At 36.9% G+C, this 27,185-nt stretch overlaps 1 protein-coding gene across 1 annotated transcript in view; it reads left to right on the forward strand.

The window, feature by feature from the left end:
• Positions 1–27,185, forward strand: part of ATP8A2 (ATPase phospholipid transporting 8A2) — a 741,784-nt gene that overhangs the window by 215,271 nt on the left and 499,328 nt on the right. Inside the window, exons 10-16 of the mRNA XM_027877570.1 lie at positions 2,218–2,329; positions 8,369–8,534; positions 12,182–12,309; positions 14,277–14,354; positions 17,419–17,507; positions 18,492–18,536; positions 19,303–19,378. Coding sequence (XP_027733371.1) covers positions 2,218–2,329; positions 8,369–8,534; positions 12,182–12,309; positions 14,277–14,354; positions 17,419–17,507; positions 18,492–18,536; positions 19,303–19,378 — 694 coding nt within the window. The remainder of the gene's footprint in view (positions 1–2,217; positions 2,330–8,368; positions 8,535–12,181; positions 12,310–14,276; positions 14,355–17,418; positions 17,508–18,491; positions 18,537–19,302; positions 19,379–27,185) is intronic.

The following is a 27,185-nucleotide window of genomic DNA, read 5'->3' on the forward strand; positions in this document are numbered from 1 at the left end:
TAATTTTTTAGTTTTAAAATGCTGGCTTGCCTTTAAAAAAATAACTTGTTCTCTTCCTCCCCAAAATAGTATGGTCAGAAAAAAACAAGCTCAAACCTTTGTCATTTTGCTTAGTTGGTCAACAAGCATTTATTAAATGCTTACTATATTTCAGGCACAGTGCTAAGCATTGGTTATACAAAAAAAGGCCAAAAACACAGTCTGTCCTCAAGGAGCTTACATTCAAATGGGGGAGATATGTGAAATACTGGACATAGAAGATATGTACAATATCAATGGAAGATAATCTTAGAGAGAAGGTAGGGAACAGTGGGAGAGATCCTGGGAAAAGTGATATTTGAGCTGAGACTTGAAGAAAGTCAGGGCAACCAGGAACTGGAGATGAAGAAGGAAAGCATTCTAGATGTGGGGGAAAGCTAGTGAAAAGCAAGGCACCAGCGGAGGGAGAGAACTGTATGAGGAAGCAATAGGGAGACCAGTGGTGATGGATTGTAGAGTGTGTGGAGGGTAGTGAAGTGTAAGAAGAGTAGAAAGGTAGGAAGAGGCCAGGTTGGGAAAAGCCAACCAGAGGATTTTATATTTGATCATCTTATAGGCGTCATTGGAGTTTATTGAGTAGAGGGAGTGAGGGAAGTGACATAATCAAACCTTTGCTTTAGCAAAAAACACTTTAAAAGCTGAATGGGGGTTGGCCTGTGGCAGGGAGAGACTTGGGAACAGAGTAGAAGGCTTTTGTAGTAGCAGGTGTAAGATGATGAGGGTGTACACCAAGATGGTGGCTGTATCGAATAGATAGAAGGGCTTGTATACGAAATTCATATGAGAATGATTATTTAAAAATAACAATAGAGATGTTAAGAAGGTAGAAATGATGAAACTTGGCAGATTGGCTCTGTGGGGTGAGTACAAATGAAAAGACAAGGTAACAGAGAGGATGTAAGCCTAGGTGATAGGGAAGATGGGTGGTACCCTTGAAAGTAATAGGGAAGTTTAGGAGAGAGGAGGTTGAGGGGTGGATAATGGGTTCTGTTGACCGACTGAGAAAATTTTAATATATCTTGAGTCTAGTTGATACATAAATAGGCTATATACATGGTTACACATTATTTTCTATGTAGTAAGTGCCAACTTTTAAATAAACAGGACAAATAAATCTTTGAAAATTAAGTAAAATATTAGCTTTAATACTAAAGAAGGAGTAATAAAACCATTACTATGGATATTTTGTATAGTGGGAGAAGTTAATTAGGAACTACTCATCATAGGAAACTTTGTAGAGAAAAGAACTGGGACAGAGAAATGGTTACTATTTCTTGCTATTCTTAGAAAATTATTGTTTTGAAGGCATATGGGAACAAATGGGATGGTTAGTGAAGTGGCTAGTTGGTATTGACAGAATTTCTTTTTCAAAGCAGTGATTTGGTTATTGACAGTAAAATTTTAGATTAAGGAATGGGAAACATTTTTTTTCCATTTAGTACCCTTTGTGTGCATTGTGTTTTCATTGTTGTATTTTGGTGGCATTCATTTGTTTCAGGATAGTGTTTGGTGTCTGGTGCTCTTGTCTTCTCTCCTCTGCCTTGCCTGTTCATGTATCTGCTGCTTATGCCTTCCATGGGACCACGTTTTAGATTGTTTAGCTGAGCCAGTGCTATAAAGGAGGTAGTTAAGAGAAGCAACACTTAACTTAAGTGGCTGAAATTGTCTTCTCTTGGGTACCCTGACTTGCTGTAGACTACAGCCCTTTTAAATAGATAAATTAGGAGTGGGGTTGTTATGTGGCTCCTTTGTCACTCTTACAATGTTATTATGCATTTTCTGAAATGGAAAGTGATTCCCAAATGAACAAAAAAGGTCTTATTTATTAACTTAGCAATGACACTTGTAGTATGGATTCCAGTACAGCCTCTACTAAGAAGCATCCTTCTTTCCCAACGTCATAGATTCATATGAATTCACCATCATTGTAGTGAAAGTTGATGATTAAAAAAAATTAACTTTATTTTTGTACTGTCTTAAGAATAAGCAATCTTGGCAAAAAGCCATCTTAAAGTGAACTTTTTTTTTTTTATGAAATCGTTAAACTAGACTGAAAAAAATATTGATGTTGTGTATTTGTTCAAGGAGACAGCTTATGCCATCATATTGTGAAAACAGTGAAAAACATCTTTGCCAATATATCATTACATATAAATTTTATTTTTTTCTTATTTTTAGTTCAGTTTCAATTGGGCCTGACCAGATCTTACTAAGAGGTGCCCAGCTTAGGAATACTCAGTGGGTCTTTGGCATAGTTGTGTACACTGGACACGACACCAAGCTCATGCAGGTAAAGCCTTTCTGCGCCAACATGATTCTATTCCTCGTCATTGTTTCCTTTTTCTCTTTGTCTGTCCATGAGGGGAAGAGACAAGTATAGAATCTAGATGATGCCTGAGTCTCAACTGTTTAGCTACCTTAAGGTAACCTTTCCATTCTTATTTTGTGGGTAGGTAAAATTCTTTCTCTTTGGTCTTTTTTCTGTTTAAAAAAAAAAGGATCTCACATGAAATATAATTGCCCTCCATGTTCTGAGCTTTGGGACAGGGAGAATGACTGGTACCAACTCTCTTTTTGCCTCTTCACACCCTTGCCCATTTATTTGAGTTGTAGAACAAATTCACATTTTGAAAGACATTTTAATTATTATTTAGTGAGCTGCTTTCATTACATATGTCAAAAAGAAAACATCAGGAACTTTCCCTCAATAGCCTCTTTAGTCTGTCTAAATTAAACTGGCCTTAGTTTTTTTTAGTGTGTCTAGACATTTCTGGTTCACCTTTGCCAGGGGACTTTCCGAATTCTGATTGAATCAGTGCCTTATACTGTTCTTCAGAGCTGCTCCCTTTTGAGAGTACTTGAAGGCCCTTTTGCCTTGGAGAGAGACTCTTCCTGTTAGAGGGAATAACTTTGAAGAAATTTCTGTCCTTTTCTCTGGCACAATAGTTTTATTACACTTGAGGAATTCATAGCAATTTTAAAATGTACATTTTGCTCAATAGTCTTGATCTTATGGAGCTGAGGTACGATGTACCAGTCATTTCCTATCTCATATAAAGTATTTCCATTGACAGGATCAGAGTAGGTTGTTTATGCATAGAAGATGATAGACCAGGATCTAGAAGAGACTTCCATTGTCACCTTGAGCAATCCTCACATTTTATAAATGTGGAAACTGAGGCCCAGAGAGGTCTAGTGGATTGTCTAAGGTCACACAGGTAGTACTAAATAGATTTGAAGCTAGGCCCTTTGACTTCACATCAAACACTCCTTTAACAATGCCACACACTTCCTTAGATCTTGAGGGATCACTTTGTGTTTTCCAGAAGACCATGAATATTTTGGCTTAATCTTTCTTAAATGCTCTTTGTAACTGCTGTTGAATGTTAATCCAGGAACACTCAGCCAGTTAGAATGGAGGGGTGATAAGCCATAGTCTTGGTCTCATTTTGCCTTCTCTATTTTGTTTTTGTTTCCCCTATTAGGCACTTAATAAATGCTTGTTGATTGATGACTGATTGAATGGACTTTGGGTAGGACAGCCAGGTTTAAAGTTCCACATTCAAGTGATTATGACCTGATCATTCTTCTGAATTGAAGCTGACCCACCATCAAATTAAGTAGCTACAGCTTATATTTATGGAGTTCCCTAAACATTTTCATCTCATAGTTTTCATAGTATCTTATACAACTATGTAGCTATCACCTAAAGGATCTTACTTCTCCCTGCAACACCTCCAACACACTTTAGCCTTGTGAGGTCTCCTCACCTTTTATATGTGCATTCCATCAACATCTTATGGGATCTGTCCACCACCGTTTTCTTTAGATTTCCAACGTAGTCTTGTGAAGAAGGCTGTAGGTTTTCTTTGCTTTCCTTTTTCTTCCTTCTGTTCCACACTAAGAGGCCACCAACCTCTTAGATGTTTTGAAAGATTTACTACATGGAATTAGGAGTCAACATGTACATACTCTCCCACACACCCATGAGTTTTATTTCTATGAGTTACAAGTGTTCTTAGGGTAAAATCTTAGTCCATGATGCCAGTTAACAGACATTCAACCTGATCTTAGTTCCTTTTTGTTTAACTTTTTTCCTGGTCTTTGCCTTGATGTTAATTCAGTCAATCAATCAAAAAGTATTTAGTCAGTGCTTACTAGTGTCATGTACTGTGCTTTTTACTGGGGAAATAAATGTAATAAATGAAACAAACCCGGATCACAAGAACATAGATTCTAATGGGGAGACAAGAGCACTTAAGTATATATAACATAAATATAAAGATAATAAAATAAATACAAAGTAGATACATACAAGGTATTTGGGAGGTGAGTGCAGTAGCAGTTGGGAGAATCAAGAAAGGCTTCATGTGGGAGGTGGTAATTGAGCTGATTCTTGAAGGGAGGAAGGAGGGAGAACATTCCAGGCATTGGAGGGGGACAACCCACAGTGGAAAAGCATGGAGTTTTCTTTCTGTGATTTGACTACCCATGGTGCTACATGTCTGTCCTCAACTATACACCTGGCTGTTTAGAGTTTAGGCAGGTCCTTTCTTACTAAATGTTGCATTTACAGCTATCCTTTGATTCTCCCTTTCCCAGCCACACTGTCCAGCTTAGTCATTTTCTAGATTCTTCACTGACACCTGCTTACCATGTTTTGGGAAAGTCTCCTTCCATTAATTCCTAGGGAGAGGTTTTTTCCTCCCTGAACCCTTAAAGATACCTGTCCTTGGGTTCTTCCCCCTTTCTCTGTGTTCTGGTCCTCAAAAAGTTGGTCATTCTCATTTTGTTGTATCATGGTTAGTCAACCTGAAGCACCATTCTCTGATCTTGTCTTTCCTGGCTGGCTTAGATAGTGGTTTAAATATTAATATATGACACAAGAACTTGGATTCTGTGATCTAGACCCATGGGCCTCTTTGAGCCTGAGGCCCAATGCTAACTTACCTCCTTGACTTTCTGACTCCCAAGCCAAAATTGATCTCTAGTTTTAAACAGGTACCTTCTTGTAGTGACGCTCTAGTTGAGTAGTGTCAAACTCAAATAGAAATGGAAGCTATATATAAGGATCCCTGTGGGTTGCATCTTGACTTAGAAAATCATTTATTAACATCATCTATGTTTTATTGTATTTTTATTTATTTTGTAAAATCTTTCCCAATTACGTTTTTATCTGGTTCAGGCCGCACTGGAGAGTGTTGTGGGCAGGATGCATCCCAAGGGCTACATACTTGACATCTCTACTCTAGTTCATCCTTTGTTGGTCCATCTGAAATTACAGACACAGCCTAGGACCAATGTTTATTGGCCACCTTTGCTTGACCTTAGGTAGGAGAGCCAATCATCCCCTTACCTCAGATTGCAGCTCACTCGCTCAGATTGGGCCCCTCCCCTCATGGAGTAGATTATAAAGAATTTGTATCAGCCATTGCAAACTTAATGAGCCAGAGCAACATTTGCTATATTCTTCGTACTCCTTTACCTCCAATAATTGGGAAGGGTTTGATGCTATTAAAAAAAAAAAAGCTACTGATGGCAGCAATATGTAGGCAATTCTGTAGCTAACAGCTTACACTTCTATAGCAACAGATAAAAAAAAAACTAGTTTAAGTGTTTCACATTTAATCTAACCTACTTATCTGCTCCATTGTACATAGTTCAGTAACAAAAGATGTACACTTTGTTATTATGTATTGTTTTGGGGTCTATTTGTATAGCTTTTTGCAAGGCCATTGCTAGTTTTCATGGTTTTGAACTATAATAGTGGAAAATCTCCAAAACATCTGTACACAGAATCTCTGTGTCTTAAGGGCAAAAAGGACAAAAAAGAGAGTTCTTTAAAGAAAGATAAAGGATCATGCTTAGTTAAAGGCCATCCTGTTTGTGAAATAATATTTATAGTATGTATTTGTGCTACTTGACCACAGAGAGGAAATATGACTGCCTTGGGGTGCTTTTTTATATTCCTTTTGCCTTTATTTTGCTGGCTCACTGCCCTCCTAGAACTTCTCTTGTGGCATGTTAAACCTAGACTTTCTTATAGACTGAACTTTCTTTTAATTGAGTGAATAGATAGACTGAGTTAATGAGATTATTTTTTCTTAAAGCAATCCCCTAAATTCTTTATAATATCTCATGGACCTTCATTCTTATAACCATATAGATTCTGTAGATTTCATCCAAGTATATTTCATCCAAGGGTATAGAATACTTAACCTCCTTTATTTGGAAGAAATGTCCCTAAAATTAGAACTCAATTACACAGAAAGTATAGTTTTTTTCTTTATATAAAGACCTTTATAGCAGTTTCTATAATACTGATGGGAATTTCACATTAAAAGCTTATTCCTTGATATTGGTGATATACCCTAGAGTTTTTGTTTCCATGAAATGCAGATGTTATTAAAGCCAGAGGTTTGGGGGTGGGGATTAATTACAGTATTCTTAGATGGATTTTTTCCAGCAGCCCAGGTGAAAGATAGGTTTGCATAACCCTGTTAATTGGAAAGAATCCAACCACTGGAAAAGATCAAAAGTCAATAAATTAATGGGATCATGGAAATGAGCTCATTGCCAAAGTATATTTATTTTCCCTGCCTATCCATTCACTGAGTGTTTATTAAAATTTTGATAAGGCAGTCATGGACTGTCAAATTTACAGCATTTGTTTAAAAAAAAATGGAGCCCTTGTGTGAGGGATACTGCTGTGAGACCAGATGTGGATGTGCAGTACTAGAGTAGGGGCAAGGAGAGGGGTGGGGGTGGATTAATCACAGATATGCTCCTAATGAATTCCCTTTTCTTGTCTCTGGAGCCCCCCTTTTTCCCCTAAATATAAGGTAAATGCCAGGGTTTGAGAGGCTACACTTTTAGGGAAGTGAAATGTGAAAAGAGTCTCTAAACAAAGGGAAGTGTGAGTGTTGTATACATTCATTGCATGGACTTTTAATTCCAGAGGGGATTGTCATCCTGGCACTTGAAAAAGCCAAATACAGCATAAAGAGCAGTATTTATGGTTCCACCAAGTGAGCTCAGATACATATCTTGTGGCTGTAGGGTATAAGCACATCTCATGCTATTTACAAATGAATTCCCCTTCATTCTCATCCTAGCTGGTTTTCATTTTTGATGATGTCTTTTTTATTTTTTCAAGGTTCTTAGATTTATCTTTTTCAAAGGAACAATTAAGACAGATAAGAGTATAGTAACAAAGGAAAGAGCTGATATACACCCACCCAATTCAAACCATCTTTGTAAGAATTTGAAGCCCTAGAATACTTTTGACCTTGCCTTATAAAAATTATGTGCTCGCACGTGCACCCAAATACACATATGTGTATACATATATGTGTATGTGTGTAACTTGTAACTGGCACTCAGAGCTCTTCTAATCTATCCTCAGTCTGTCTTCAATCTACTTGAAAATCTACTTCTAACACAAATCAGTTAGTAAAAGTTTTTTTAGTATCTTCAGTGTTCGCAAACGTGCCCATGCTTTTTATAATTTCTAATCCTTTCCTCATACTGTTGTTTTTGTCTCTTGCTGCTGCTTATTAGATTTTATACTTATCATTCTTAACTAAGTCCAAGCACCCCCTCTTGTATAAGAACTTCTTCCTCCCTGCCCATATTGCACTCTCCAGTACCTGTTGTCTCATTCATTTTGTCATGCAATCACATACAGCCTCACATCTGTTGACTGTGTTGTGTTTTATGTCTTTTCTTCCACTTAGATTAGCATTGGGGATGGGGAGGCCTTCGGGGAGGGAAGAAGCAGGGAATATAGTTATTGTCCCCCTTAGACTCAGTAGAGGACTGTACATATAGGCACTTGAAGTTCTTATTGTAGGGGAAAAAAATGAAGCTTCTAATATTCCTTTGTACATAGTCAGCCCAAAGTATCTTCTGGATTCAATCTAACATCTTTCAGGAACTGTTATTGTGTTTCCAAGATGACTTTTTGTATCACCAAATTTAACACTAAAAAGTAGGGTTGGAATTTGGTGGGAGAGGGCATATGCCCTGACCAAAAGGTGGTTGGAGAGTGACCTTCAGGTCTGAGATGGTGGTGGGAAAGACGTTAGGTTGAGGATCAGTGGAACAGATTACTGAGCCAAAAAATGTCATAATACCCAGTTCAATTCAATAAACATTTATTAAGCACCTTCTAGAAACTGCTAAGTGCTAGGGATACAGAAAGAGGCAAAAGATATCCCTGCCCTCAAGGAGCTTACAATCTAATGATAGCTCTCTATTGAGGAATTACTCCCCTCTCCCACCATAACTGTATGCTATGTGAACATTGATTTTTTGTGCTATTATCCAGAATTCAACCAAAGCACCTCTGAAGAGATCCAATGTTGAGAAAGTGACCAATGTGCAAATTCTGGTTTTGTTCTGCATTCTACTGGTCATGGCCCTGGTGAGTTCTGTGGGCGCATTGCTATGGAACCGAACCCATGAAAACATGAGCTGGTACATTAGCGAAATAGGTAAGTTTCAGAGAATGGGGCATAGAAGCACTGTTTCTCTAAACTCATAACCATTTTCAGTGGGTTGAAGGCTTTATTTTTGCTATTAACTTTCTTCCATTAAATAAGGGAAATGTCTCTAGCCAGTAAATGTTTGAAAATGGGAGTTTAGCACTTTTAGAAACAAGATACATAAGTTTTGAAAATTTTCCTGGGAACGTGTATTCCTGTTGGCATTCTCCCTTTGGCAGTGACATAGGCTACTTACATTACAGGGGAAGGATGAAAGAATAAGATCAAAAGGTGATGAAGATGAGGTTGTTCAATAGTCAGATTAATGTCCTGTCAATAAAAAAAATTAAGATGAACTCTTGAATTAAAAATTGGTTTTCTTTTGTACAGTCTTTCTGTTATTTGCAGGGTAAACTGTTAAAGTGTTCTTTATGCTTGTCTCTATCCTTTCATCTGAGGAATTCGAACTATTCAGACAGTCCTCAAGGGTGCACTTGTTAGGTTGCCATTTCCAAGGGGAGGTCCCAAGTTTCAGAAGGACATTGGTTGCAGCTTGAATCAGAATCTAGGATTTCAGATTCTGTCATAGTCTGATTTCTTAAATCCCGTTGCTTCTCTAGTCTTGATTTCAGGTTGTCAATCGTTATATTTAAAATCACAAAACCATGCTGTAAAACAAAACCAAAAATAAAATGGTATTCTTTGTATAATTTAATGTGGCTAAAAAGAAGTGACCATTCTAGTTTGAAACAGGAATAAATGTGTAGAGAACCCACTCTGTAGCTTCTTTTGGTGGTTCTGTTTATACATATGTACTTAGCAGTAAAATGTGTTGGTTCTGGGTAATGTATAGCATTGACACTATCTTGGGATACAGGCCTTGGGAAAATAAATAAATGGCAGTGAAATTGTTTGGATAATCTCTTTCTAGTAGCTACATGATTTACTGTGAAGAACTGTCCTCTGCTGTTCCATTTAATGCACTCTGTCTTATTAACAGAGATGTTATCTTTATGGTGAGGGCTACAATTGCTGTGATATAAAACAGTAAAGCTCCAAATTCCCATTTTTCACTGACTTGCCTTTAACTTTAGTTCTTGGTACTTTGTCCTTTCAAATTACTATTCTTTCTGTTCTGTTAATAGAATTTTTTGGGGGGAATTAAATTAATGGGGGTAGGGAATACAGGAAAGGATTCATTGTGCCAGAAAATGATAGGCTGGAGAAGGAAGTATGTGCTACTGTTTGTTCCTCGCTACTCCCTTTAGTCTCTCCAACACAAGTTTGGGTTTCCTCCACTAAATTCTTCTGGGTAGCCAGGTGGCACATGGTTAGAGCACTGGAACTAGAGTTGGGAAGGTTAGAGTTCAAACCCAGCCTTAGGAAAAGTCACTTATCCTCTGCCTTAGTTTTCTCAACTATAAAATGTGGAAAATAATAGCACCTGCCTCCCAGGGTTCTTGTGAGGCAAAAATGAGATATCTTTAAAATGTTTCTCAAATTTTAAAGCACTATATAAGTGCTTCTTATTGTGGTTGTTATCATTATTACATTTCTCATGGAAAGACTAGTTAGTTAAGTTTAAAAGAGGTCCGTTAACAAGTTGCCTCTAAAATGATGAGTTTTCAATCATGGCAACTTAGAGAGACAGTCCACTAAAGTGTGTAGGGTTACATTAATACGAATTCTTTTTCTACCCTTTAGGCTGGTGGTTTGACTTGCCTAACCTCTTGATTGTTGGTTTTCGTAAAGAAAACTGCCTTGAAATGGCATTATTGAATCAATTATCTCCATTTCCATTTTCTGCTCAATTCCAAACTCACATGACTTCTCCAGTGTCCCCTCACACATCCTCCCTTTGCTTTTCTACTAGCCTCACAGAACCAAGAATCCTGATCTGAATTTAAAAAATGGATCATACTTGGAAGGGCTGCTGGTGTTTGGAGTCAGAAAGAGGAATGTGAGCCTTGGTAGTGTCTTTCATTAGCTGTATGATGTTCTCTAAGCCTCTGTTTCCCCATTTGTAAATTGGGGACAATAATACCTGACCTGCTTATCTCACAGGATTGTTCCAAGGCAGGAGTCTTGCAAAACCAATGGACCCTTATCAGAATAATGTTTTTAAATGCATACAATAAAATACATAGGATTATAAAGAAAACTGATTATATTGAAATATAATTATCAAATTAAAAAAAAGATATTTCATGGATCCCATATTAAGAACCACTGTTCTAGGGAAATAATGTGAGTCATGCTATAAAGCATGAGCTATAAATGCAAAGTCCTCTTTTATATCTAATAGAATCACAGTGTCTAGAATGAAGAGGTATCAGTTCTTTTACGTAGTCTGTTTGGAATATTGTTTTAAGCCTGAGAGGTTTAGGAAAGGCATTGACAAGCTAGAGTAGGTTGACAGAACCAGTGACCAAGATGTTGAGGGAACTCCAAACCATTTCTTATGGGAGTTGAATAATGAAAATAGGTGTTTAGTCTGAATAAAAGAAGATTTAGCAGAGATACTATATTGGTCTTCAAGTAATTGAAGGATTGTTATTTAGAAGAGGGATATTACACTTACGCTGTTTAACAGCAAGAGGGCTGAATAAGGACCAGTGGGTGGAAGTCATGGAGGGATTTCAGCATGATGCAAGGAAAAAACTTCCCAACAATTAGAGCTTACTCAAAGAGGAATAGTTTTCCTTGTATCCTATCCATGGAGGTCTTCAGGTAGAGGCTAGTGATTGTTTTTCAGTGATGCCATAGAAGGGATGCCTGCTCATATTTGGCTTCAACTTGATAATATCCAAGTTCCCTTCCAACTCTTGAGAATCTGTGATTGGTCTATATATCAAAATCTATGTAGAGAGGCAGAATTGAATAGTGGATAGAGAGCTCATTTTGGAATCAGGGTGACTTGGAGGGTCATATTAGTTGTTTTCTTAACTCGGTCCTCTTATATAAAGCCATGTATACTTGATCATTGGAATCCTGCTTCAGTGTTTTGAAATACATATTTTAGTGAGAGTGGGTTGTATTCTTGTTGTTTCAGAATGTCTTTGTCAATAAGATCCTACTTCATACAAAGTATATTTTAGATCTGTCAGTCTGCTTTCAAATTTTAAACTTCCTAAGCAATTGGATAGACTGAATTTTGCATTTTGGATATCACTGTCAAAAATAAATATTTATTTATCGTTATGCCAAATGCAGCATGATATAGTAGACAGAGTACTAGCCTTGGAGTGAGGAAGACCTGGGTTTAAATCCTGCCTCTGATGTTTACTAGTTGTATGACCAAGGATGAGTTGCTGTGTGTCACATAACTCCATAAAATTATAAATTATAGATGGTTTGGGACTTGTCATTGGAAGGATTTCCCATGCTGACAAAATCATGCTTCCTTGTTATATTGGTGTATGAAAGTTCCCTAATTGTATGTGATATGAGGGAAATGCAAGACTGAATCTTTACTCTTAATGTTAATGTCTTTATATTTTTGCATATCATTTTAAATCAGAACTTGTGTGTTATAATTTTTTCCTCCTCAAAAAAAATCCACAAATGATCCATTAAGGTAATGTGAAAATAGATGGAACTGAACAGAAACTTTAATTCAAACTGTATGATTTTCTCTTATTGGCTTTTTTTCACAGAGGGAATTTCCAACAATTTTGGATATAACCTGTTGACATTTATCATCTTGTATAACAATCTCATTCCAATTAGTCTTCTGGTCACTCTTGAAGTTGTAAAATTTATTCAGGCCCTTTTTATAAACTGGGTAAGTATTCAAAGCAGAAATGCTTAAGATAAATTTTTTTCAGCTACAGGAGCATGATGTGTCAGTCTGCCATCCTGTTTTTAATTTCACGTTGAGACTTTTGGAATTAACTGGGTCATAAAAAAATGTCTGTAGCCACCTTAGCAAATAGTGTTTTGGGTTGTAAGTTCTAAGCAAGTTTGTTTTTCAGTAGTTATGAAGTATTTATCTTTTATTAACCTAGTATCATTCTGTAGAGAGGTTCCTCTAGCCAAGTGAAGAATGTTAAGTGTATATGTATGGGTTGCAGATGTCAAAGCATTAGTAAGACACTGAGAAATCAGTATGTGTAGAAGAGGACAGAGTGTCCAGTAGAATTGCAGAAGAGATTTAAATATTTGAGAAGGGAATTTTTTAAACTATTTATTTATTTTATTAATTTATTTTGATTTATCAATAATCACTTCCTTATGCTTTTGAATTTAAAATTTTTCTCCCCCTTCTTCCCCACCACCCTCCCCAAGACGGCACACAATTTGATATAGGCTATACATTCATATTAAACATATTTTCACATTAGTGATGTTGTAAGTAGAAATTAAAACCAATGGGAGGAACCATCAGAAAGAGGGAACAAAACTCAACAGAAGAGAAAAAAAATAATAATTCGGCTTCCGTAGTTCTTTCTTTGGGTGTGGATAGCATTTTCCATCACAAGGCCTCTGGATATGTTTTAGATCCTTGTATTGCCAGGAAGGGTTAAGTTTATCAATATTAGTCATCACACAATGTGGCTGTTATTGTGTACAATGTTCTCTTGGTTCTGCTCACTTCACTCAGCATTAGACCATACAAGTCTTTCCAGGTTTTTCTGAAGTCAGCCTGTTCATCATTTCTTAAAGCACAATAGTATTCCATCACATTCATATACCACAACTTGCTTAGCCATTCCCCAATTGATGGGCATCCTTGAGAAGGGAATTTTTAAAAAATAGATTTAATTGGCATCTTTTGTCTTTACATTGCTTACATTTCTTTCACCTTCCTTCCCAGAGAGCCATCGCATAAAATAAAAACATCTTTTTAAAGAAAAAGAAGAATAAATGAAAAAAAATATTCAGCAAAGTTTATCAATACACTAAAGAAGTATAATAATATATGCAGTATTTGAAACCCATAGACCTCTTGCATCTGCAAAGGAGTAGGGAGAGGCATCTGAGAAGGGAATCTTAAGTAGCAATGATGGAATCAATTCAAAGCTTGGGGAATGTTTTCTCAGATAATTGCTTTGGTGTTAATTTTATATTCTTTCTTGGCCTAAAAAGATTGACAGCAACCATCTTTGTACCTTAGTAGAATACTGCCCTGAGTTTTGCAGCTGAAAAAAAAGATTATCTTTTAGCCAACTCTGTAAAAAAAAAATAAACTTTGGTCTTTCTGGAGGTTTGACTGTGATGGAAAATTGAAGGTAGATGAAGTGCTGTATTTGGAGTCAGGAAGACCTAAGTTAAAATAATGCCGCAGACATTTATCCCTCAGGAAATCACTTACATTCTCTAGGTCTCTGTTTTATTAAATATGATGAAATGTAAAATAAGGGTTGGACTTGATCTTTAAGGTTCCTTTGAGCTGTAGATACATGATCCCATGAGATGTAATTGAACTGAGAGAAGATCTAATGTATTAGACTTGAGGGTAGTGTTTTTGTTAATTTATACTTCCTAGACTAAAATTCTTTAGTTCATTTTAGCTGAGTACCTAGTAGAGGACACTGTTATGACATTGAGACCTTGGTGTCACGTTGGATCTTCAAGCACAAGTACAATAAGTAGCCATTATTCCCCTTGTATAAGGACTCTCGCCTCCTTACCTGTGGGGGTCTCACCAGTGCTTCAGGCACAGTGTGGATGTAGGCTTCCTAAAGGAATTGTGAGCTCTTTCCCAGTTTGGCACTTCTTGACTCGTTCCCATCCTTGCATTTCTTTCAGGACCTGGATATGTATTATATGGAAAATGACACCCCTGCAATGGCCCGGACATCAAACCTTAATGAAGAGCTCGGGCAGGTGAGAACTTTCTTTTAGAATCACACGAGGAGTGTGGGGAGTTAAGGAGGAATGCTTGAGAAGGACAAAAGGGAAAATTTAAGCAAAGGGGAAGGGCCAAACAGCTTCAGAAGATGATTCCCCTCGATTTCAGCGGGAGCTAGCTTGTAGCCATCTGAAAAGACGATTACATTAGGCTTTTACGCTGTCTAAATGTCCTTGTTAAGACAGAGTTATAGGCCCTGATCGGTATGAGTGTGAGCGCACTGATCAGCACACATAAGAGATTAAAAACCATATCCCATGGACACATGGATGAGGATTTCTAATTCACTGCGTCTCTTATTGAGATGCAGTGTGTTCTAGTTGAAGGAACTCTGGATTAAGTCATAAGACCTATGTTTGAGTTCTAAACCTCAGTTTCCCCATCTATAACATGGGGATAGTATAACATTTCCCCTGCTCACTTCACAGGGTTGTTCTGAAGAAAGATCATTGTTAAACCTCAAGCTGCTACATAAATTTGAGTGTTTTTTTGTTATCATTATTATTAATATTAATAGTTAACAAGCATAAATTATTGGCATTAATAATAAACCCTATTGAGTCTACATCAGGAGCATTTCTTACATCTGTCTCCTCATCTCCACTCACACCATATCATCTCTTTTCTACAATATTGTCCAGATTATTGTCATTTCCTTTTAATCATTTTTTTCATGGATGGGTCTAACTATATTTCCCCCTCTCCTTATTCCAGAGTGTTCAGTCTTTTTCCCCATTGCTGATAAGACACAGTACCACCTCCTTAGCTTGATATTTAAAGTAGTGTAGTTGTTTGCCAGACTCTGTTTCCAGCCATGCTTCATCCAAATCTCCTTCACTGTCTCAATGGTCCAGCCAAATCAGACTTAGCCCACTTTCTTCTGCCCCACTGTATTTGCTCAAGCTGTCAGGCTGTCACCGGTGCTTATATTACATTCAGTCTTTGGTCTGTGTTTGGTGAGGGCCCACTTCGTATCACCTTCTCCATGAAATCTTTGATTTCTACTTTCCCAAGCTAAAAGTGATCTCTCCCTTCTTGTACTTTATCTATCTTTTTCCTTTCTGACTCTATCCTCCCAGTATTATTCTCTTCTGCCCTCCCCAAGTGCCGTCACATTTAACAATGTTTTTTGTTTTGTTTTGTTTTGGTGAGGCAATCAGGGTTAAGTGACTTGTCCAAGGTCACACAGCTAGTGAGTGTTACGTGTCTGAGGCCGAATTTGAACTCAGGTCCTCCTGACTCCAGGGTGGGTGCTGTATCCACTGTGCCACCTAGCTGCCCCAATACCATAATATATTTTAAAGGGAAAAAAAAGAAGATACAAAAAACATCTAAATTGATTGATAAATGCCACAGTGTATTCCACCGATAGGCCTCTCATAGCTTCTAAAGACTAGGCTGGGGGGTGGTGTTTATTCATATGTCTCCTTTGGAACCATGTTTATTCTTTGTAATTTTGCAACAATCATTTTGGTTGCCAAGTAGTCCCAGCATCCTAGGGTTGGAATTGGAAGGGACTTTCAGAGATCACCCAGTCTAATCCCCTCATCTTAGAGATAAATAAATCGATGGCTGGGGAGGCTGAAGAACTTGCCCAAGGTCGCACAGATAGTAGTAAGGTCAGGGTGGGATTTGAATCTAGTTCCTCTGACTCTGGAGCCAGTCAGAAAACTGCTATTTTTTACTTTTCCAATGTATCCCCAGCGCCTAGCACAATGCTTGGCACATTGTAGGTACTTAATAAATGCTGATTACTCCATTGTAATGAGTGTAAGAGTTCAAAGGGGTGACACTATGGAAGCCTTTCATTGAACAGCACTGGAGCAAAGCCTTCTGTTTTTCATCTTTGGAAATGGTACCTCTACATTTTCCCTCTCTAACCTTAGTATCCTTACTGCTGAGCATGACTGCATATTTTTATGTCCTAAGAGTCATTGGTAAAATTTTCAGATTAAATAGCCTTTCAATACAATATGAACTTTTCTGCCTATCTCATTGCTATTCCAAAAATATTTTCCATCCAAATTGCTCTTAAAACATATCATACATATCCTCCGTTATCCATTAGGCTGCTAGGGAGCACAGGGGATAGAGTGCTGGGCATGGAGTCAGGAAGACTGAGTTCAAATTCAGCCTTAGACATTTAACTAGTTATGTGACCTTGGCACGTGATTTAACCACTGTTGGCTTCAATTTCCTCATCTTTAAAATGAGGATCATAATAGCACCTACCTCCCAGGGTTATAGTGAAAATCAAATGAAATAATATTTGTAAAGAGCTTAGCACAGTATCTGGCACATAGTAAGCGCTATGTAAATACTAGTCATTATTAACATTATCATCATTGCTATTATTATTATTATCTCCTATGTTGGGGGAAGATCCCCAGCTTGGTGAATCCTATAGTACTGCCTTTTCTTTCCTTACCTTATTTAGTTAGACTGAACACTGGTGAGTGAGCAGCTGTTTTCCTTGGGCTGTGCTCCACACCAGGAAACCTCTATAGGCTTTCTAGGTTTTTAGAACTGAGCATTGGAGGAGGACCTATGATTGTAATAGCCATGAAATTGTATGCTTTTGACACGTGGCTGAAAAAAAAAAGAAATTCTTGGTGTTTTTAGAGTATCCAGTCCATGTACAGTTATATAGTAGAATATTTTAGAGACGGGGTTGGGATCAGGACTGAGACTAGGTTCTTTAAGGAGGCTATAGAATCTCTGTGTTTGAAACTATAGAACATGTTTCAGTTAAGACATCCAGGTGGAAAGGGTTAATGAATGGAGTTGCCTGCTAGTCTTACACTTCTGTAATGGTTTTAGGACTAATATTCAGTTCCTTGTTGGCACATTGAATCAGTCTCATGTTGGTCATGGAGAAAGGTAAGGGCATTTGACCTGTCTAGACTGAGGCATCTACTCCATGGCAGGCTACAGATTTTGAACTTATGCAGCCTTTGTTCAAGAAGAAATAGATTTTATTAAGTAGCTTTTGCATAATAATGACCTTCCTTACTGTTCTGCTGTTCTCTTTCCTTATAGGTTAAATATCTATTTTCTGATAAAACGGGAACTCTTACCTGCAATATTATGACCTTCAAGAAATGTAGCATCGCAGGAGTAACCTATGGGTTAGTGTTGTATCTCTGTATCCCATTGCATATTTCCATTGGGTTTGCTCAAAAAAAACAAAATTCACCTTTAGTTGCTGTGAAAATTATCTGGAAATTCTATTTTCTCTTCTGATAAAAGGAAAATTATTCATGAAGTTTGTTTAGCCATTATGTGGTAGATAACTTGGGGATAGTGGATAAAGTAGACTTGGAGTCAGGATGACCTGGATTCAGATCCCACTGATGCCATTTTACTCAATGAATGGTCTTGAGCTACTTGCCCAACTCTCTGTGCATGAGGCAACTCCCTAGGTCTCATCTACTGCCATAGACAGGTTGTAATCAGTACTGGTGGAAAGAATTCCCCAAACTAACCAAATCATAGATTCTTTACATGCTAACATGTGAAGTATACGTATTTATATAGAGACATTCTTGGGGATGTTTAACTAGCACTTAATGGAATTTTCATGAAAAAATTGGTAATAGAAAACATTGATTTATTTCATATGTGTGTGTATATACATATACATACACACATATATGTATATATAATATATATGTGTAGTGTGTGTGTATGTATAAACAAATTTTGTGGTGAGGAGCCTAAAGGACTTTGTAGACTTCCTAGAGTCAGGAAGACCAGAGTTCAAATCCTGACTCAGACACTTACCAGTTGTGTGACTTTGGGCAAGTCACTTAACTGCTATCTGCCTCAGTTTCCTTATCTGTAAAGTAGGGAGAATAATGGCACTTACCCCTCAGGGTTGTTGTGAGCATCAAATGAGATAATATTTGTAAAGCATTTTGCAAGCCTTAATGTGATATATATGTGTATATATATATATATATATATATATTAGCTATTACAATTATCATTACATGTTTAATACAATCGACAACAAATTATAAGCCATTTGTTGACTCAGTCTTTGGTATAATATGTTGTTGTGTTCACACTGTTCTATAACATACGCATTTTTCTCACACATCAATGGACAGCCATTTCCCAGAGTTGGAAAGAGAACGCTCCTCAGAAGACTTCAGGTGAATATCTGTTAGAACTAATGTGAAGTTACTGTGCATGTGGCTGTATTTATTTATTTATTTATTTTTAGTAGCTTCTGTGTGTATTTCTCACTTGCATGTCTGTGGGCATAATTATAAAATATATTTATGTTGTAGTTTAAGAATACCGTGTAGTCATAATACCTGATGAACTGTGGCTTAAAAAATGGTGGAGGTATAAAAGAATTCCAGCTTTGGCCTGAGAAATATTGATGGATTGATACTTTTTCTCAGATTAAGATTGAGATGTTAAATGAAAAATAGGGGAATGTCATTTTAGGTTTTGCTAGCACCATTCTACATGTTTGCTTTTATTTCCTTTTTTAACCCAACTAATAGCCTTTACTTTTTTGTAATCTCTGTGATTTTTCTTCCTCCTGCTTTTCATCCTTTGCTGTAGCTGAGTTACATGCATGAAATAAATAATCTCCTTATGCTTCTGCATCCCCCTTTCCCCTCTCCTGACCCCAAGTCTTGTTTCTATATATGTACAAGTTGTTTGAGTGCAGATTTGCCCTGCCTTATTGCCTCCTTGAAGGCTATAATAATGTTTTATATGGTTTTCTGCACCCTTGTATTACCTGGTGGTACTTAAATTTTAGTTCTCTTGAGTAGCAAAAGGATGGACAGATACTGCCTTCGGGTTCTTTCTAGCTATGAGCTCTGATTTTACATAAACATGCACATTCTAATAAGAATATATTTCTGTTACATGGAATGTTTTTTTTTCTGTTCTTCCTTGCAGTCAGTTGCCTCCTCCCACTAGTGATTCATGTATATTCGATGACCCAAGATTGTTACAGAACATTGAAAACGATCATGTAAGTTTTTGGTTTGGTGCCAAGTTAATTGCTGTTGCTGTGCATCTCTAAAGGAATGTACTTTTTTTTTTAACATTTGTGAATCCTAAACGTAGGGATGGGATGGAATCCTGAAATTTTACAATGTATCAGCACCCCAGGCAAGAGACTTTATGCTAATAATATTCAGCTTGGAAAATTGAATGTGGTAGTATGCCCTTGAATGTAAATGTTATACAGTGAAGTAATTGGTGTAGGAGCAGGGATATGTCAGTTATGTTCTATTTTTATCACTTGTAGAGGTCCTGAAGAATTCTTATTTAAGAGGCATCTTAAACTAGGTTTTAAAAAAATGTTTAAGAAGAATGAAGTATAGAAAAAGTAATATATTAAGTCAGTCAACTAGCATGTATTAAGTCCTGACTATGTGTCAGGCATGGTACTAAGTCCTGGGGATATAAAGATAATTTTCAAAATATTTAAAGGCTTGCTTAAGTTATCTTCCAGATACATAGGTCTGATTATGTTCATTCTCCTCAAAAAAATTTAATGGTTTGCTGTTGCTTTGAGGATAAAATGCTTAACCCTTATGCTGGTGTAAAAGGCCTTCCACATTCTAGTTGCACATTTATCTTTAGAGTCTTATTTTATATTGCTCCCTTGCAAGTGTGCAAATATTCATTAAACATAAACTATATTCTAGGCATTGGGGGTATTTGTAGACACAAAAACAAAATAAGCCCTAACCTTCAGAAGTTTATATTCTGTTGAGGGGGGGAGGAACATGAATGTAGATAAGTAAATTTAACATTTATACAAAATAAATGCAGAGTAATTTTTTTTGGAGAAGAGATAAAAAACTTTAGGAATCAGGAAAAACTTTTTGTTGGAGGTGGTATTTGATTTGAGCCTTGAATAGAGTTTGGGGCATCAAAAAAGGAGGTTGAAGGGAAGAGTATTTTGGTCTTGGAAGAGATGGCTTATGCAAAAGTAGAGAGATGGGGATTTATGGAAAAAATAGCAAACCTTCCAATTTGGCTAGAATGTAAAGTGCATGAGGATGAGAAGCGTGCAGTTAGTTTGGAAGGATGGGTTAGAGCCAGCTTCTGAAAGATTTGAAATGTTAGAGGAATATTTTATCCTTGAGGAAATGGAACCACTGGAGCTTCTTGCACAGAATAGTGACGTGGTGCTTCAGAAATATCGCTGGGGAGTACAGAATGGAGAAGATAGTGGCAGGATGCAGGAAAACCAATTAGAAGCCCATTGTAGTTGTCTAAGGAAGAGGTGGTGAGGCCCTGAACTGGGGTGGTAGATGTGTGAACTGAGAGGAGGAGATGGATATGAGACATATGAAGGAGGTAAAATCGGCAGGACTTGGCAAATCATTACCTAGGGGAAGGGGATAGGAAGGAGAGTTAAGGATTACTCCTAGTTTATGAGCTTGGCTAAAAGAATGGTAATGTCCGCAAGAGAAATAGAGAGTTTAGGAGGGTTGAGTGTAGTTGAAAACATAATCGATTCCATTTTGGACATGTTGAGTTTGAGATGTCTGTGGGAAATCTAGGTGGAGATGTCCAGCAGTCACTTGGAAATGTGGTACTGGAGCTCAGGAGAGGGATGCAGGGAATATATGCAGATTTGGGAATCATTTACACAGAGATAATTGAACCTATGGGATCTGCTGAGATCACTGATGAACTATACAGAGAGAAGACAAGGGTTTGAAATAGAGCCCTGTGATAGACCCATGTGAGAGTGTAACAAGTGAGATCCAATAAAGGTAGACTGATGCATGTTCTCTCTGAGCAACATAATAATTTATTAGCAAGGTTTGAAGTAATAAAGCAGATAAATGTCTGCCTCAGTTTGGGCAAAGATCCCGAATTGCAGGCACAGATCTCTTTTATAAGCATAAAACAAAGACAAGAACAGGATTGGTGAGGAAATAATACAATTGGTTATAGGGTTGGCAACATCACAGGGGTAAGGAATTATAATTGGTTACATAGCTGAGGCATGGAAAACAATATAATTGGTTGGAGATTGGGAATGAGGGGCTGGCAACAACCCCCTCCTTCCCTCATCTGACTAAGAAAAGTTCATTATTTGAGTCCACCTGCAAGGTTAAAGATAGTAAACCACACTTCTTAGGATAACAAACCAGATATCCTTGAAGGATAGCTCAGTGCTGTAAAGATAACAGATAAGACTCCCTGATATCCACCCTTACCCCTCAAGGATAGCAGATTTCCTTGAGGTGAGAATAGAATGGTGACTAGCAGGAGAATTGGATTTCTAAACTTAACTCATTACAGGCCAGATGAATTCCTGAACTAAGTTCAGAGACAAAGAACCATGACTTAGTTATCAGACAAATCAAGTAGCTTTAAATAGAGTCAATAAAAAATGATACAGAATCAACTTAATCTTCTCAATTGAAAGAATATGGATTATGAGCCCACTAAGGAGCATGAGAAGGAGTGGTGAGACATGGAGGAGAACCAGACACTATCAAATATTGCAGAGAGAATAAGAAGGAAAAGTACTGAGAAAGTTATTGGCTGTAGCAATAAAGATAGCGTTTCTGACTTTGATCAGAGTGGTTTCAGTTGACTGGATTCAAACCAGATTGGAAACTGAGTAGGGGGGACAATGTAGAGGAAACAACTGTAAATGACTTTTTCTAGGAATTTGACTGTGAAAGGAGGGAAACGTGTAAAATCTATCAATGACTATTAATTAAGTGCCACTATGGGAACAGCACTGTACTAGGAGTCAGGCATTCAAATACAAAGAATGAAACATTCTCTCTTCACAAGAAGCTTACATGTTACTAGAAGAGACTAGAGGTATATAATGATAATGATAATACTAATAATAACAATAATATTCAGCATAAATATAATTAACAAATACAAAGTAGTTAAATATAAAGTGGCTGAGGGGGGCAGCAGTTAAAGAGATGAGGCAATGCATCATATAGAAAATGGTGCTTGAGTTGCATTTTAAAGGAAAAGAGGGATTGAGGCAGAAGTAAGGAGTAAGTACATGGCAGACAAAGTGCAAAGGTACAGAAATGAGAACTAATAGTATCTTGTGTGAGGAATAGAGATGTCTGCTTTGATTGAATTGCAGAGTGTCCAAGGAATAAAGTCTAATGAGCCTGAGAAAGATAAATTGGCATCAGATTGCAAAAGGACTTTAAATTCTAAGGAGAATAATTTATTTCCTCAATAGGGAACCACTGGGACTACTTGAGTAGGGGGAGTCACATGATCAGATCTACTCCACGAGAATGAGGATTAAGCATGATATCTCCTTTCTGATAGAGATGATGGATACAAATACTGAATGAGACATATATTTTTGGACATGGCCAATAAGGGAATTTGCCTCAATTGACTGTATATTTGTTATGATGGTTTTCTTTTTCTTTTGATAGTGTTCAATTTGGGGAGGACAGGAGAGAGAGAGAAAATAAATGCTTCTTAATTGAAAATAATAAAATTAAATTTTAGAAAAGGAAAATAACTTTGGCAACAAAGTGTGAGATGGACTATAATGGCAAAAGACTTCAGAGAGGGAGGCCAATTAGGAGATTGTTGCAATAATTTTGGGAGAGCAGTGATAAGGGCCTAAATTAAGAGAGTAGCTATGTGAATGGAGAGAAAGGGTCATATGTGTAGATGGTGTGTAGGTAAAAGTAGGAAGATTTGGCAACTGATTAGATATGTGATGCAAGGAAGCATGAGTTGAGGATAATGTAAAGTTTTACCCTGAGAGATAAAGAGAATAGTGGTACCCTAACCAGAAATAAAAGCGTTTAGAGAAGAGTTTTTAATGGGAAAGAATAATGAGTTCTGTTTGGGGGTATATTGAGTTTAAGTTATTCCTGGGACATCCAGCTGGAAATGTTCAATAGACAATTGAGCAGATAGGCTATAGTTAGATTACAGTAGATTTGGAAGGCCAGGCAAAGAAATTTGGATTGATTGAATAGGTACCAATTATAGTTTTTTGAGCAGAAGAACAAGTGTTTTATGAACTAATCTCTAATTAATATGTAGGATGGATTAGAAAGGAAATTGGCCTCAAAGAGAATAACTTGGAGGCTGTTAAAATATACAGGTATGGAATAATGAAAATCAGATTTAAGTAGAAAAGGATGGAATGAGTCCAAGAGACCTTTCAAGGAAGAAATAACGGGACAGGGTGATAAATTAATTATATACAGTGATTATTAGTGTTCAAAATGACTTGGAGACACTGTGCATTTTCTGCTCTACAATAACGTATTTTCTTTGTATTAGAATATTTCCTATCCCAGGAAAGTAGATGAACACATTTCATATTTTCACAAGGGGTGAAACAATTACTCTTTAGTCCTGTGTCAGGAGCAGTCCTTTCCTGAGCATTCCATTTAGTTGAGGAATACTTTTGTATTTGGGGAAAGGATGAACTTTTATGTACCTTTCTTATGCATTCATAGAAGAAAGAATTTTCTTTAAAACAAAAAAAACCAATTTGCTTTGATTTCTATGGATGATTTCATAGAAATTGGTATCAAAACTGGAAGGGACATAGAGATTCTATAGTCTAACCTCTTGGTATTATAGGAGAAAAGGATGAGGGTTGAAATGACTTCCTTCTGTGTCTTTGTATAGGATATCTTTCTTTCTTTGTATAGGATGCCTCTGCCTCCCAGATGCCTGCCTAATGTATTTTCCTTTTTCCCTGCTGTTTCTTGAATATGTAATTCTGTTCCAAGTTCAACCACGCCCTCACCTTCAAAAAGCTTTTCCTGAGTCTCAAGTTGTTTATTTTCCACCACCTCCAATTACTTTGTATTTATTTTATGTATATTTTTATGTTTATTTATCTATGTGTACATGTTGTTCCTTTCCCCTCCCCCTTGCCACCTCCACCCCTCAATGTAGTAATAAATGACCATAGTACTCTAGTGTTTGATAAACCCAAAGATCCAAGTTTTTGGGGTAAGAACTCAACATTTGACAAACATTTCTGGGAAAACTGGAAAGCAGTTTGGCAGAAACTAGGCTTAGACCAATACCTCACTGTATACTAAGATAAGGTAAAAATGGATAAACTATTTAGATGTAAAGGGTAATATCGTAAGTACATTAGGGGAGCATGGAAAAATATCCCTGTCAGGGAAGAGTTTATGGCCAAATAAAAGATAGATTGGCTCATAGGATGTAAAATAGCTAATTTTGATTATATGAAATAAAAGGAGCTTTTGCACAAACAAAACTAATACAGTCAGAATTAGAAGGAAAATAGAAAACTGGGAAATATTTTTGCAGCAAGCTTCTCTGATAAAGGCCTCCATTTAAAATAAGTGCAGACATTATAAAATATTTGAGAGTCTACTTACCAAGGTAAACCCAGGAACTATATGAGCACAATTGTAAAACACTTTTCACACAAATAAATTCTGATCTAAATAATTGGAAAAATATTCATTGCTCATGAATAGGCTGAGCCAATATAATAAAAATGACAGTTCTGCCTAAATTAATATATTTACTTAGTGCCATACCAAACTACCAAAACTATTTTACAGAGCTAGTAAAAATAATAAAATTCACTTGGAAGAACAAAAGGTCAAGAATATCAAGGGAATTAATGAGAAAAAAAACAGTCTGATACTGACCAAGAAATAGAGTGGTGAATCAGTGGAATAGATTAAAGTACATGATACACAGTAAGAAACAATCATTCTGGAACAGGAACTCACTATTTGACAAAACTGCTGGGAATACTGGAAAGCAGTTTGGAAGAAACTAAGTATAGACCAACATCTCACACCATACACCAAAATAAGGTCAAAATGGTTACATGATTTAGACATAAAAGGTGATACCGTAAGCATATTAGGGGAGCATAGAATAGTTTACCCGTCAGATCTATGGATAAGGGAAGAATTTATTCCCGAAGTTGAGAGAGAAAGCATTACAGGATGTAAAAGGGATAATTTTAATTAAATTTAAAAGATTTTGCCCAAACAAAACTAATAGAACAAAGGTTAGAAGGAAAGCAGAAAACCAAGGTGGGGGAGTGTTACATCAAGTTTCTCTGGTAAAGGCTTTATTTCTCAAATATATAGGAAACTGGGCCAAATTTATAAAAATAAGAGCCATTCCTTAATGAATGGTCAAAGGATACGAACAGGCAGTTTTCAGAAGAAATCAAAGCTATCAAGTCACATGAAAATATGCTCTAAATCACTACTGATTAGAGAAATGAAAATTAAAACAACCCTGAAATATCATGTCACACCTATCAGATTGGCTAACATGACAGAAAAGGAAAATGACAAATGCTGGCGGGGACACTAATGCACTTTTAGTGGAGTTGTGAACTACTCCAGCCATTCTAGAAAACAATTTGAAACTATGCCCAATGGGATAGAAAACAGCGTATGCCCTGCGACCCAGCAATACTATTACTAGGTTTGAATCCCGGAGAGATCAAAGAAAAGGGAAAAGGACTCATAGGTACAAAAAATATTTATAGTAGCTCTTTTTGTGGTGACAAAGAATTGGAAATTGGGAAGATACCTATCAAGTGGAGAATAATGAACAAGTTGTGGTGTATGTGTGATGAAATACTGTTGTGTTACAAGAAATGATGAGCAGGATGGTTTCAGAAAAACCTGGCAAGACTTATGTGAACTCATGCAAAATGACATGAGCAAAACCAAGAGAACATTGTACATAGTAACAATATGATCAAGACAATGATCCAAGACAATTCCAAGGTACTGTTGATGAAAAATACTATCCACCCTGCAGAGAGAGAACTGATAACCTCTGAATGCAGATTGAAGCATACTTTTAAATAATTCTGTTTTTCTTGTTCTATTTTGTTTATGTTTTCTTTTGCAACACGGCCAACATGGAAATAGGTTTTGCATGACCTCGCATGTATAATCGAAATCGAATGGCTTCTCTTCTGAAGGAGTGGGGCGGGACGATAGGGAAGGATAGAATTTGGAATTCAAGATTTTTAAAAATGATTGTTAAAAATTTATTTTACATGTAACTTGAGAATATTCAATGAAATAAAAGTAATTTTTAAAAATGCTTGTTTCTGAGAGAATGAGTATCTTGCCAGTGTAGAGGTGATAGCCTAAGGACAAACAAAGAGGTTGAGAGTGGGAGGACAACTGCCATAGAAGAACTGAGAGACAGCGTGGTCTGGTAGAAGGAATACTACATGGAAAGTCAGAGAGCCTGATTTCAAATACAAGTTCTGCCCCCTTCTTATAATCTGTGTGACCTTTGATAAGTGACTTTGCTTTTGGGGGCTTCAGTTTCTTTCTTGATAAGATGCCTAGGTGATGGGGAGAAACAATTAGCAATATTCTCAAATATATGATCCTTGATTCTACAAATCAGTCTAGGATTACATAAATAAAGTTAATTTAGTGATTTTCTTCTAGGTATGTGAGTATGAGAGAGAAACACTTCACAATTCACTTTTTAAATACCATTCATATCTTTTCAGTTTACAATGGAAAGAAGGCTAGATTCATCTCCAAAGGCCCTTGGTTAGAACCATATGTCTTCCGTTTATTATCTGTGTGAACTCTTTGAATCTCATTTTTCTTATCTGTAAAATGAGGGAGTTGGATTCAGTGACCTCTAAGATCCTTCTAGCTCACTTTCTGGGATGATACGATTTTTATGACAGTTTTTCTCATCAAAGCTTCATGATATTCTGAAGAAGATCTTCGCAGCAGCCCACCAAGGGAGAAGTTTGTTCCTTGGGTTATAGCAATGTGCTTAAGACAGAGATTTTC

Source organism: Vombatus ursinus, unplaced genomic scaffold (genome assembly GCF_900497805.2).
Source record: "Vombatus ursinus unplaced genomic scaffold, bare-nosed wombat genome assembly UNPS02014813.1, whole genome shotgun sequence".
Taxonomy (NCBI): domain Eukaryota; kingdom Metazoa; phylum Chordata; class Mammalia; order Diprotodontia; family Vombatidae; genus Vombatus; species Vombatus ursinus.